Below are 14983 nucleotides of genomic sequence, written 5' to 3'. Positions count from 1 at the left end.
TGTAGCGTTTACTGCCATGTGTTGTGTTGTGCGGTGGCCAGGTGTTTCTCATCAGTACCGGGGCTGCATGCACTTAGGGGCTTCCTTCCCTAAGAGCCCTGTAAGTACTGCCCCTGCATGATAGGGTTATCTTCCGCTGGGGCGTTCGGGAACCATTCCCGTAGAGGTTCTTGCTGCTCGGCATTTGCCTCGCCCTTGGGGCCAGCTGGGGCTTGGGGCCCTTGTTTGGCCCTGAGTACAGACTGATATTGTGCTGGTTAGGGCGTCAAGGTGTTGCACGACCTGCCACCTAAGCGGCGACCGGTTCCTGTTGCCTCTGGAGACGGTGTACTTTTTGGGGGTTTTCTTTTGTTTTTATTTTCATTTGCCTGGTGGGGGTCTGCCTAATGTGGCTATAGTTCCACTGGTAGTGTTTGGTGGCCCTCTGCTAGGACTCCGTGATTGTACACGTCGCAGGGGTTTTCAGTGTTGTCCTCTACCACCTTGTTATTTTTGGGTTTTAACCGGTTAGCAACACCTTGCCCGGGCTTCCCGTAGCAGTCAGCCTACGGGCCCTGGAAACCCGTCTGGGCTCGATGGACCATTGAATGTGTCTTCCGGGTTCCAACCCATCTTGTACGGGATCTTTGGTTGCTGTGCCCTTGTCTCCTGGTGACAGTCGCCACTTTTACCTCCGTCATGTTGCCTGTTGGGTCACTGACACCTTGACCCGGAGTCTTGTGAGAGATATTCTCTGCTTGTTCTCCAGTACTCTCCTGATGTTATTACTGTTCAGAGTACAGGTGGCATCCGTGTTGCAAGCTAGGTTAGGTTTCTGCAACACGTTAGGTTTGTTTCCCTCTCGGATGCCCCGAGGCCGCCCCGTTTTGGTTAGGTGCTGTTCGCCCCTTTCCCTCCCTGTTCCCGGCTCCGGACCGTCTGCGGGTTTCGGGGTCAGGGCGGGGTTTAGTTGGGGCCGAGACTTGGGCGGTTTTGGGGGCTGCCCTGTTCGGGTTGGGGATGGACGTTTTCGAGCCTGTTCCTCCTGCCAAGATTTCTGGGTCTTACCAGCGGCCCTTTCTTGCTGCCTTTCCCCTAGACCCTTCCTTTTCTTTAAGGGCTGAGGGCGTGGAGGACATTTCTGCCCTGGGGCCTCTGTTGCAGGTTCCTGGGGCTGTGGGGGATGCCTGCTAACAGTTCTGGGGCTGTTTGCCCCTGCCTGGGTTTTCTGCTTCTGGGCGGAGTTTCTTGCCCATCCAGTCTGCTTGCTTCCCACTTTTGCTGGCGTGTTTTCGTATCTCTTGCGTCGATCACAGTCCTCTGTTCTGGTGGCCATTTTCTTCTGTTAGTTTCCCGGCATGGCCACCAGGGTGGTGTTGCGGTTTGTTACATGCCCCAAGATGTGCGAGCGAGCATCTTGGGTGAGTTTTTCCCCTTTTTCAGGGGTTTTATTCTCCTGTTGTCGTTTCTTTGCTTTTCTGGTGTTTTCTGCCCATCTTCTGTTCCTCTGGGAATGTTTGAGTGTTGATTTTTCCACTGGGTTTTCCGTTTTGTCTGTTTTGGGTCTGGCCCCAAGGGTTTGGACTCAGTGTCCCTGTCTGTTTTTAAGCTAGCTCCCACACCTTGTCCCTCGGTTTTCAGTCTGTTTTGACCGTTTCCATGGGGGTTCTGTCTGGGGCTGTGCTTTGCCTTTCTGTGGTGTATCTCCGCTGGCAAATGTGGCAGTTTGGGCTTCCCCAGGTTCGATTACGGGTTCCTTTGGGTTCTTTGGTTTTGTTCTGGAGGTTTCCTCCTCTTGGGCCCCCTTTGTGGGTTCCAGGGGCTGTGTTTCCTCGTGTGTGACCCGGTTGTGCCTTCTGGGGTTTCAGGGTCATTGTGGCTTGCAGGCTGATCTTTTTGGGTCTTCGTGGCTTGCAGGTTGATCTTTTTGGGTCTTGGCATGTGTCGTGGTCATGCCGGGACCTAGGGCTTTTGTTGTCGAGGTGGGTCTTTTGGTGCAGTTTTTGTGCTGTCTTGGTGCCTTCTTCGTCTGGCCGGCGTGGTGCTCTCTGCCCACCGATCGATGGCTTGTCTTTTCTTTTCTTTATTTTTCAATTTTATTTACATATATGTATGTGTTTTTATACATTTTGTGACTATGTATATATGTGTATATATGTATATCTACGTACATGTATGTATGTGTGTGTGTTTATTATATATATTTTCTTTCGGAAGGGGTTCCGTTCCCTTCGCTGTTGATGGGGCCCTGGGGGAGCAGCTTGCTCTGTTGGCTCTCGCTTGTGGTTGTCTTCCGGCCTTTTGTGGTGTCCGGCTGCTTCTCTCTCTTTGGGGGGTTCGGGGCTGGCAGGGTGGGCTTCTTTCCCTGCGCTTCTTTATGTCATCTTGGTGTAGGTGCGTTTGGACGTGGTCGTTCCGCCCCATCCCTCTGAGGTTCCCGTCTGTTACAGTGCAGACATGGGCCTTGCGGTTCTTCTGGATTTATGCAGTCTGCACCCTGGATTCTTTGCCCTCTTCGTTAGACTGTTGTCTTTGGTCCGGCTTCTGTTGGGGCCGGGTGCCTGGATGGTGTCCCTGGACTTCCGGGTCACTTCTTGGCACATTCCTCTCCAGGGTTCCGGGGCTGGCACAGTTGGTGGTGGGGCTTCAGGCTTGCTGCTTTTGTTGCCTTCCCTAGTTTGTAATTGGCACTTAGTGTATTTACGCATCATTACCGGATTTTGGTGACCTGTCTGCGTCTGCTCGGATTCGGTTTCTGGCCTACCTCGATGACTGGCTGGTGTGGGCTCCCAGTCAGTCCGATTGTCTGCTCACCAGGGGTGTGGTTCTTTCCAGATCACCGGGTTCGGATTCCTGATGATCTGGAGGCCACTCCATTTGGTTCCGTCCCAGGTTCGGACCTTGGTGGGTCTTGTTTAGGGTTCTTGGACTGCTTTGTTTAGGGTTCTTGGACTGACTGGTTCAACCTTCTCCTCGGCTCTTCTCGTCTGTTCTGCTGGCGCGGGTGTATCACCATCTTTATGGTGATCAGGTGTCTTAGATGATGGTGTCCCACCCGTGAGCTTTCTCTCAGCGAAAGTATGACGTTCCTGGAATTTCTATTTGCCATTTTCTTGCTCTTCGTATGTTGTCTTCTCTTTTGCATCGGGTTGTCTTGTCCTTTTAAGGTTTTCAGGACTGTTAATTGATGCTTCATACTGTCGCCTCGTATTGTGCAGTGCTGGCGGAGCCTCTCTGGCTTGCGTTCTGGGTGGACGTCACATCCACCCCGTTCCGTATTCTTCTCATGTTGTGTTTCACCTCCGGCCTGCTCATGCGCCGCCTGAGCCATCCTGGTCCTTGATCAGGGTGCCATTTTATCCTTCCTCTCCTCAGTTTGTGGTAGCCCCTTCAGTTCAAGATTGTTTTTCAGAGGTCATACTTTGTTGGCATTGACCTCTGTGGGTCAAGTCGGGGAGCTTTCAGCTCTTTTCGATGCAGAGGTTTCTGCTCTTTTGGTACTGGTGGTAAGTTTGTACGCTTGCAGCCTTTCTCCGTCCTTCTGGCGACGGTCGAGATGGCTGCTTACTGGAGGGGTCCTTGGGTTTTTGATGCTTGGTTCGGCCGGGGGTGTGACATGTGTTGTTTGGTTGCGGCTCTGTGCAGTTACCTGCGTGCTGTGGCTAGGGATGCGCTTTGGTTGATCTGGTTTTCCTTGTTCCCTGTTCAGGGCTCGGGTCTCCCAGGTCGTCCGCAGTTTTCTGAAGTCTACCAGTCTGCGGTCTATCCTTGAGCCCGTGCCATTCGGATGTTTGCAGCTTTTGCTGTAGTGTTTGCTGACGTTTTTGGCTCATTTCAGGTATGAGGATTTGGGGGTCGCACAGGTTCCTGGCTGCCCGTTCATTTGTAAGCGTGTCTACCCCTGTGTGTTCTTGTGTTGCTTTGGGTTGCAGGTTGCTGCCTGTTGTCTCAACTTCGCGTTGCATTGTGGCGGCTGCCTCCCGGGTCAGCCCTTTCTTTTCCTTCTCTTTGGGTATGAAGCTCCAGGGAGCCGTAGGGGCTCCCCACAGAAAACCAGCGTTGAATATAATGAAACGCCAATTTCTAGGTGAGCCCGAGAAGTTCCCTGGCAACCCTCCTTTCCACCAGTCAGCATTTTTTTCGTGTTGGTTGAAGCTTAGCTTCCGAACTGGTGCTAGGCAGCCGGCGCAGCGAGGTCCAGGCCCCCCTCCCCCTCTCGGGGCAGGGAGGGCTGTGCGGACAATCGGCGCGGCAGTAAAGTGTGATTTTTGCTTGTTTGCTTGTTTCCTTTGGATTGTAGGGAGTTTCTTACCATGTGGGGTTTGTTTTGTTATGCCTACCTTTCTGGGTGCCTAACCCCGGTCGATGGCAGATACGGAAAAAACCCAACCACAAGGTGGTTTTCCAGGGTCAATGCGCCCTGAAACCTCTCTCTGAATAGGCCAGGTTCTGGTGCTGGTCCCTGGTAGGTCTAAACTCCATAGCTAATGTTCCGGTCTAATATGACATACATTAGCCCGATAAGCTCCAGGGAGCATTCAGGGCTCACCCAGAAAATGGCGTTTCATTACACTCAACGCTGGTTTTTTGCTGTTATTACACTATATACATATATTGTATAGAACTATCTACACTTTTGTGCACCATAATGAACCATAAAGATCATGCGTTGAGAGTTTATATACACTCAACAACAATCCACGGTCAGCCTAGCGGTCGACAGCGGAGTGTGGCAGGAGCTGCCCCAAATACATGTTACATATTCAAATAACAAAATTAAAAATTCAAATGTTTATTCAGGTAAAGTACATACATACAAGGTGTGATACAAACATTGATGGATTTATAGATAGAGCTAGTACATACAATGCCTAAAGCCACTATTACGCACAGCGTTTCAGGCAGTTAATTATTTCAGTGGCTGTGAAAGGTTTTATATCTATTTTTTTTGCAGTAATATTATTCAATAGTGTGTAATTTGTGGAATATATACTATATAATTAAATGTGTGGAACATCGCTATTCTCAAAAAGATGGGACTCATATATTGTGACACATGCATTATTCTTAGATCAAGCAAACAGTGTTCTTGCTATTATTACGCTATATACGCACGTTATATATCAATGTCAACATTTATATGTGCCATAACAAACTAATAAGCAGTTTTGGTGGGTATGGTAATGAAATAAAAACACAGCATAGAGCCAAAGCACTCACATGATGCAAGACAATGCTTCCAATATCCTCAAACATTCTAAACATCTCGCAATGACTAGCTACAAAACTGCTGTTATTATCACATTCCTGTCACAAAATCCCGAATATGAATAAATTTCCACAAGGTTATATTGTGGCTGGGTGCTGTGCCTGTACCTCATGCTGTGAATATCATAAGTAACATTGTATTCACTGATATCTGATTGTTGTACATAGTCTTTATCACAGTCAGGATCATCTATGACAATATCAACAAAAAATAATTTCAGTTATCCATTTTAATCATCATTACTGAGTGGTGATGTGGCCTCTAGCTGAACAGCGGTGCTGTGGCCCCTAGCTGCAATGGTGCTGTGCGCTGCTCCTGCATGTGCCAGCCTTGGCTGCTCTCTCAGTACTAAGACTCTCACAGCCAGCACAGATGCTGATGATTTTTTTTTCAAGATGGTGTCTGATTACAGGAGTTAAGAGGCACAGGATGTGAGCCCCCTGAACCTGCGGGAGTTTTGAATCGCTCCCAATACCTAAAATCACCATATGGCGCTCTGTGCATCCCCGATAGGGTGCCTTAACCCTTAAAGTGCACATCACGTCATATGACGTGTTGGACGTTGTTCCAGTCAACTGCGCATCACGTCATATGATGTGTTGGAGTACTACGCAAGATTTAAACGGCCCGTGGATACACTGGGTTCACCACACCTTCATCAGGGCTCTTGTAAACAGACGCCATTTTTAAAAAAAATCGTGGGCCAAACTCCCGGGTGTTAGGGGCCTCAGTATTGAGTGAGCAACCAAGCCTGACGCACGCAGCATGAGCTAACAGCACTGCTGTTCAGCTTGTGACCACAGCTTCGCCTAAAAATGCCAAAATATACTTGTTCATGCTATTATGTAGCGATGATATTATTACAGAAGACCCCTGACTGTGGTAAAACTGACCAGGGTTCTGATAATAGCAGGATTGTGGTGATATTTAGCGCTGTGCACCATGGAGGGAGGAGTAATGCTGTAGGAGGGAGGGTGGTGGCCATGTCTTCTGACTGTGTGTGGCCACCTTTTATTGACTGCACTCAGCATACCAGCTTAGTGGTTCGCTATGGTGAACACAAATGTAGATACTTATACATAACGTGTGTATAGAGGGTATAAACAGCAAGAGAAGGTTTGGAGCCGCCATTTTGGTGAGGGCGGTGGCGTCGTCTGCACGACGCCACCGTGCAGACGACGGTGTTGTTTACTGGTTACCACGATGGTCTTTGGGCACCATACCAGTTTATTTGCACAAGTATGGTGAATAAAACAGGTAGATATTTATATATAATGTGTGTATATAGCGTAATAACACCACACAGTATTGTTGGAGGAGAAATATTAGTGTGTCTGGCCTTGAGGGCGGCAGCCATCAGCTGACTGTGTGAGGTCCTACGTCTTTGTGCCTTTACTCACCATACAAGCTTAGACGTACAGTTATGGTGAACAAAACATGTAAATACTTATATATAACGTGTGTATATAAGATATATAGCGTAATAACACCACACAGTATTGTTGGAGGAGAAATATTAGTGCGTCTGGCCTTGAGGGCGGCAGCCATCAGCTGACTGTGTGAGGTCCTACGTCTTTGTGCCTTTACTCACCATACAAGCTTAGATGCACAGTCATGGTGAACAAAACATGTAAATACTTATATATAACGTCTGTATATAGTGAATTATAGCAAAAACATTATTGTGGGAGGAGAATGTGGGTGAGTCAGATGACTGGAGGGAGGGCGGGAGTGGCTGGCTGGTACACGGTGGTCACTCCTCGTTACTTTTTGACTCATAATAGCTACTTAGTGGTTCGTTATAGTGAACAAAACATGCAGATACTTATATATAACCTGTGCTTATAGTGTAATAACCGACAAGGTATTTGTTCTCTGATTGATGAACATAATTGAATCAACAATATGCACACCATATTTTTGAGTACAGCGATGATTCACTCATTTTATTATATAAATATATCAAACTACACACTATTGAATAATATTACAGCAAAAAAACTATGAAAAATCAATCAGAGACATTGAAATAATTAGGTAATTATCTCTTTGTGGCAACTCCGGCCTGACAGCTGGCGAGCAACAGACCGCCTGGGACAGTGAGAAGGTGGTGGAGGCCAAGACCGTCAGTAGTTTCAAAGCGTTATATGACAAAGAGTGCTGGGAAGACGGGACACCACGAGCGTAGCTCTCATCCTGTAACTACACTTAGGTAATTACACTTAGGTAATTACATGCTGAGTCAGCGCCTATAATTTGCCAGACTTCCCCGCCGTATAGCGGGCAATATATGCCACTTACGATTTTTTTATTATTTTTCCCATGATCAGTGAACACAATTTAACAGGTTAGGAAGAAAAAATATTTTTTTTTTTTTTCAAAATGACATGCACCTGTGGGGATGACAGGATATTAAACCCTGAGCATGTTAAGGGTTAAGGCACTCTGCGGGGAAACCGGGGCAAAACTAAGAGTCTGCGAACATAAAGGGAAAAATTACTGTAGCTATGTTGTATTACTCCCCATGTTGGTGTTAGTTGTTTCTTGCAATGAAATGCATTCTTGAAGGGCATCATGCTTTGTAACATTAGAACATAAAGATCTTATTATGCTTTCACATGCATTGTTCAGTTCTTCCCACCTTTGGAAGTGAGAGAATTAATTCACTAGCTCCCTCTCCCTCTCATTAATCGAAGCTTCATTTATCTCTGAAATTCTATCCCCAATACTCTGTAAGTTCAATCATATCATCATTATTTCAGTAATAGTATTTCTTGGGCATCCTAAGATTATTCTCATGGCTTCATTTTGTACCTTCTCCAACTTGTTTAGTCTGCCTTTACCAAAACACGATATGACAGCGGCAGCATAATCGATAAGAGATCTTACTGTATGCAATGTGATTACCATTGGAATGTGAAATGTAAAATATGATTAATAATTGTGTACTCTATTGGTTTGTGAGCCCCTTGAGGGATGTTATGTAGACAAGGGTAGAAATAGCCTAAGCTACTCTATCCTTTTAAGATGTACTTCCTTTTCTCAATAAACTTACTTGAACTTGAATTTATGGTAAAAAGAAGAAAAATCACAGTAAAATAATTTTACCTCTATGACAGTCTCCATTGTAAGTGAAAACTGGTTAGCAAGTTTTGGGAGGAACTTCCTCTCATTCCCAGGACAGAAGACACCAGCTGCAGTAGCTACTAGGACATGTGGGGGGTCAGTGTCCAAAGCCCATGACTTGACTCGATATTGTAACCAAATTGGCCCACCATGTAGCTGGAACACCCGACCTTGTGAGAGAGAAAACTTATGAATAGTTTACAAAAGTGGCAATTTGTCTTGCATAGAAAATATTAAACAATTAAATCAAAGTAGTGCAAAGTTACTTTCATATTTTATCTTCAACTTAAGTTTGTCAATTTTTCACTCTTATTTTTATTATTTACCATTACACACTAAAAGCTCTTAATATATACCACTACAGCCCATACATTGTATGGGTTGATGTATGAGCCTGTAATAAAGTTATATAAAAATTGCCTTTCTAGATGGATCATTTAGGTACTCCCTAAAGTAAGATCCACAGAGGAGAGGATCAAGCACAGTTAAGGCAGGATAGCATAATTGCACAACACTAAAAGGGGGGAACTTCCTCATTATGACAACAGGAACAGCTTGGGGTTCTGCAGCACAGTAGTCAGGGGCAACAGATTCACAACAAAGGTCCAAGTTACAATTCCCATGGCAGAACTGGAACATTTGAGCACGATTACATTTACCTGATGCCTCTGTTCACCTATCAGTAAGTAGGTAAATCAAAGTTAGGCAACTATCATCAGTTGAATCCTATGGAAGGTCAATAGTTGGCCTAGGTGAACACTGATTAAGCCTAATAAGCTGTCTGTTACTATGGGAACCAGTTAATGGTCACTAGGTCAACCAGCTGTTGCTACATAAACGCTGTGTCTTGTTGATAGTCTGTTCGGTAGCTTCACGTCATCTCTTGTCTCTCAGCTTTTTTTTTTATCTTGCCTTTCTTTATTTCTAGTAGACAAGATTAGGCTAGTTAGCCTATTTCTTGGTACCCAGACACCTGTCTAAACCAGTAAACTGCTAGAAGCCTCAGCTGTTATTTTAGTTTATATGTAATTCAGAATTAAAATGCAAGTTTGAGCATTAGAATCGGCTTGGTAATTTTCAGCATCAGCATACAGCAGTTCATGCAGTTCAGGAAGTTGTTGACTTGAGATTTATTTTGTTGACACGTTCAATGATAAAGTCACCATCTGGTAATGTGATAAAATTCTTGGCTGGAAATCTTCTCACAGCTACATTGTGAGTAGGCAAGGCTGCAGGGGCTGTGTTGCCCGATTATGTGTATTCACTGCAAGCAACTCCTGCTTTACCCAGACTGTTCACCCTCACCTACTGAAATGAGGAAATCTTCATGCAAACTGCACATATTGTGAAAAAGAAGAAATGAGGTACAGAGAAAACTAATGCATTGAGAACACCACCCTAGAAAAAAAAAAAAAAAAAAAAAAAAAAGAGTTGCCACAAGACCCTTTCCACCAGAGAAAGAGGAAGTCTTGAACTTCGGCCAAAACACCTGCTATTCAACCAAGTCAGGAAAGAGCAGGGACAAGAAGCTTGAGAAATGTGACAGAAAATGTGTCCAACTCAATTGAAAGGCAGCAAAAGTTAGTACCTTGTAACTCAATCAACACAAACCCAAAGCACCTTATCTGCAGGTAACTCAAGTGTGGAAATACATCAGTCTCTTTGCAGATAAATAGATAATGTCTTGTAAACAATGTTAACTGTTTACAATGTGCATGCATAAACACCCCTCAACACCACCATCAATATTAGCTTTAGCAAAACTTGCCAAAGGACACTTAGAACTCACTTGGAGATAGTCTAAAAGACAGGTCACACTTGGCTAATCCACTAGGCACAGCCTAGTGATGACTTGCCACTGGCAGTTATAATGAATGTGAGGATTTCAGGCTGAAGCAGGGCCTGCCTTATGGTTGTGCAGCCATCTGGAAGGGCTTGGGGTAGAATGTATTTTGATTGATATTTTAGGCTGTTTGGCCTTCAACTGATGAAAATTGCAGTCCCCTGTCGTGTAGTGGTAAAACACACATTCGGCACTTCGCGAGCGCTTTGGCCTGGGTTCATATTCTGTCCGGGGAGAATTTACTGGGTGCCAATCCTTAACTGTAGCCTCTGTTTACCCAGCAGTGAATGGGTACCTGGTTGTTGAATGATTTGGAAACTCCTGAAACTCTATGCGTGCTAGTGGCTTTAGAAGAATATATGAATTCTTGTGTACTGTATATATAAATAAATAAATAATGTACATGACAAACATATTTATGCTGGACTTGAGAAGAGACAGCTTCTAAAAAGGTTCCTATAGTGTAGTAGTCTAAGTCGATGGATAACAACCAAGGGTCTTGGAAGCATTTAGGCAATGTTTCCTCTCAGCTGATGCAGTTTACCAAGCAGTATATAGCTAAAGTGGAACCTCGGTTGATGAATACCCCTCTCTACGAATTTTTTGGTTTATGAGCTCAATTTTTTCATCAAATTTCATTCTGTATATGAGCTTTGCTTCATTTGGTGAGTTTGTTGAAATACATATGGGTTGACCAAGCGCCTGATTTCTGGTGGCATAGGCAAGGAGCCTTTCAGTTTACCAGTGTCTCCCGCCTAGTGATGATTGTGTTTGAATATTGTATTTGGGAGGACAGCAGGATGGATGGTGAAGAGACTGTATGGATGGATGGATGGTGAGAGGACTGGATGGATGGTGAGGGGGACTGGATGGATATATGGTGAGGGGACTGGATGGATATATGGTGAGGGGACTGGATGGATGGATGGTGAGGGGACTGGATGGATGGATGGTGAGGGGACTGGATGGATGGATGGTGAGGGGACTGGATGGACGGTGAGGGGGACTGGATGGATATATGGTGAGGGGACTGGATGGATGGTAAGGGGACTGGATGGATGGTGAGGGGACTGGATGGATGGTGAGGGGACTGGATGGATGGTAAGGGGACTGGATGGATGGTGAGGGACTGGATGGATGGTGAGAGGGACTGGATGAATGGTGAGAGGGACTGGATGAATGGTGAGAGGGACTGGATGAATGGTGAGGGGACTGGATGAATGGTGAGGGGACATGATGGATATATAATGAGGGGACTGGATGGATATATGGTGAGGGGATTGGATGGACAGTGAGGGGACTGGATGGATGGTGAGGGGACTGGATGGATGGTGAGAGGACTGGATGGATGGTGAGGGGACTGGATGGATATATGGTGAGGGGACTGGGTGGATGGTGAGGGGACTGGGTGGATGGTGAGGGGACTGGATGGATGGTGAGGGAACTGGATGGATGGTGAGGGAACGGGATGGATGTTGAGGGGACTGGATGGATGGTGAGGGGGACTGGATGGATGGTGAGGGGACTGGATGGATGGTGAGGGGACTGGATGGATGGTGAGGGGACTGGATGGATATATGGTGAGGGGATTGGATGGATGGTGAGGGGACTGGATGGATATATGGTGAGGGGACTGGATGGATGGTGAGAGGACTGGATGGATGGTGAGGGGACTGGATGGATGGTGAGGGGACTGGATGGATGGTGAGGGGGACTGGATGGATGGTGAGGGGACTGGATGGATATATGGTGAGGGAACTGGATGGACAGTGAGGGGACTGGATGGATGGTGAGGGGACTGGATTGATGGTGAGGGGACTGGATAGATGGTGAGAGGGACTGGATAGATGGTGAGAGGGACTGGATAGATGGTGAGGGGATTGGATGGATGGTGAGGGGACTGGATGGATGGTGAGGGGACTGGATGGATGGTGATGGGACTGGATGGATGGTGAGGGGACTGGGTGGATGGTGAGGGGACTGGATGGATGGTGAGGGGACTGGATGGATGGTGAGGGGGCTGGATGGATGGTGAGGGGGCTGGAAGGATGATGAGGGGACTGGATGGATGGTGAGGGGACTGGATGGATATATGGTGAGGGGACTGGGTGGATGGTGAGGGGACTGGGTGGATGGTGAGGGGACTGGATGGATGGTGAGGGAACTGGATGGATGTTGAGGGGACTGGATGGATGGTGAGGGGACTGGATGGATGGTGAGGGGACTGGGTGGAAATGGGGGACAGATAAACGGAAAATGAAGAGGAAATGTGTGAAACATTAAACAAAAAGTTCCAAAGTGTGATTGTAAAAAATGAGATCTTCAGAGAACCACACACAATAAGAATTCCAGAGAATAGCATAGAGCACATAGAGGTGTCTAGAGATAAAGTGAAACAAATGCTCCCGGATCTAAGTAAGAACAAAGCAGTTGGCTCAGATGGAGTTTCACCATGGGTTCTAAGAGAATGTGCACCTGAGCTCAGCATTCCTCTTCAGCTGACTTTTCAGACATCCCTGTATACAGGAGTCATAGCAGATGTGTGGAAAAAGGCTAACATAGTTCCAATCTACAAAAATGGCAGCAGGTAAGACCCCCTCAATTATAGAGCTGTATCATTGACAAGTGTAATAGTCAAAATATTGGAAAAAATATAATAAAAACTAAATGATTAGAGTACCTGGAAAGAAATAATATAATATCAGGCAGACAGTATGGTTTTTGATCAGGAAGATCCTGTGTATCAAATTTACTTAGTTTCTATGATCGAGCCACAGAGATTTTACAGGAAAGAGATAGTTGGGTTGACTGCATCTATCTGGACCTAAAAAAGGCTTTCAACAGAGTTCCACATAAGAGGTTGTTCTGGAAACTGGAAAATATTGGAGGGGTGACAGGTACAGGTTAACACATATCTCTCAGGCAGCTATCCAAACTCTCTTCTCCTTTCACCAATCAGCCCGGCAGATGTTGTGTCAATCATACACTCTCTAAAAACCAAGGCAGGGAACACCAGTGAAATTCCGTCCATTGTGTACAAGAGGGCCTTCCATGCCCTTGCCCCACCCATAGCACTACTGTTCAACAAATCTATAGAGTGTCACACCTTCCCTCATATCCTCAAAAAAGCAAGAGTAACGCCAGTCCATAAAGGAGGCAATCCGGCGGACATAAACAATTATAGACCAATATCAAATCTACCCATTCTATCAAAAATATTTGAAAAAATTATTTACAAACAGCTCTATTCCTACCTCGTAAAATTCGACATACTCAGCCCCTGCCAGTTTGGCTTCCGGTCCCAAAAGAGCACCAACGATGCAATCATTAGTCTCCTTGACATTATCTACTCAGCCCTTGACAAAAATGAGTTTCCGATTGGACTCTTCATTGACCTAAGAAAAGCCTTTGATACTGTTAATCACAACTACCTCTTACTTAAACTCCAGCATTATGGAATCCGAGGCCTTGCCCTTGACTACATCCGATCCTATCTTAGTGACAGACACCAATATGTAGCCATCAATGATGCAACTTCTTCCACTCTACCAATTACCGTTGGAGTGCCACAGGGCAGTATCTTAGGACCTCTTCTATTTCTTAAATATATAAACGATCTGCCTAATGTCTCTAATATTCTCAAACCTATATTGTTTGCTGACGATACTACACTTATCTATTCAGACCTCAACCCACATACACTAAATAATGTTGTGAATAATGAATTAAAAAAAGTCCCACTTATGGATGTCAACGAACAAACTAACATTAAACATCGAAAAGACTTACTACATCTTATTTGGAAGCAAATCATCAAATGCAATTCAGCTACAGATAGACAACATTAACATCAGTAATAAAAATGATGGCAAGTTTCTTGGCCTATTCCTAGACAAGAGACTCAACTTCAGCACCCACATTCAACACATAACTAAGAAAGTCTCCAAGACAGTTGGTATACTCTCCAAAATCAGATATTATGTTCCTAACTCTGCTCTCCTCTCACTATATTATGCACTAATCTACCCCTATCTTAATTATGGTATCTGTGCATGGGGGTTTACCACTGCAAACCACCTTAAGCCCATCATCACGCAGCAAAAATCTGCTATCAGAATAATAACTAACTCTGCTTTCACACAACACTCAGCTCCCTTGTTTAAATCCCTAAACTTGCTAAATATTAACTCCATCCACACATTCTCTTGTGTCAACTACATTTACAAAACCCTGTTCTTAAATGCAAACCATGCTCTGAAACTCTCCCTGGACAGATGTAATAGGACCCATTATCACCACACCAGAAATAAATATCTCTGATATCCCCAGGGTCAAACTTAATCTGTGTAAACACTCTATGCAAATTAAGGGACCTAGTCTATGGAACTCACTCCCTAGTGAATTGAAAAACTGGAAAACTTTTACCTTATTTAAAAGCAAAACCAAAAAGTACCTAATTTCATCTTAGTTTCCTACACTGAGCTTTAAATTTGCTCTGTACCTAGTGTTACCCAATCTCCTAATTTTTATGTAGTATCAAATATCCTTATCATTGTGTTCATTGCTGTCTTCTTTTATGTGATAGCCATATGCTGTATTGTGACTACCAATTTTTGTCAACTACCATTCAAGCTGTCATTGCAATCAATCTTATATTGTTTCTGTTGTATTGTGCCTACCAATTTTTGTCAACTACCATTCAAGCTGTCATTGCAATAAATCTTAGCTACCTATGTGCTTTAATATACTGTACCTACAATTTTCTC

The 14983-nt window shown here is 45.1% G+C and overlaps 1 protein-coding gene across 3 annotated transcripts in view; it reads right to left on the bottom strand.

The window, feature by feature from the left end:
* Nucleotides 1–14983, bottom strand: part of LOC123755738 (uncharacterized) — a 136331-nt gene that overhangs the window by 48038 nt on the left and 73310 nt on the right. For all 3 annotated transcript variants that reach the window (XM_045738483.2, XM_045738487.2, XM_069300016.1), the window contains exon 7: nucleotides 8357–8544. In XM_045738483.2, the coding sequence (XP_045594439.1) occupies nucleotides 8357–8544 (188 nt within the window). The remainder of the gene's footprint in view (nucleotides 1–8356; nucleotides 8545–14983) is intronic.

Source organism: Procambarus clarkii, chromosome 43 (assembly GCF_040958095.1).
Source record: "Procambarus clarkii isolate CNS0578487 chromosome 43, FALCON_Pclarkii_2.0, whole genome shotgun sequence".
Taxonomy (NCBI): Eukaryota; Metazoa; Arthropoda; class Malacostraca; order Decapoda; family Cambaridae; genus Procambarus; species Procambarus clarkii.
The sequence above is the reverse complement of the archived record's forward strand: the minus strand, read 5'-3'. Positions and strand labels throughout refer to the sequence as shown.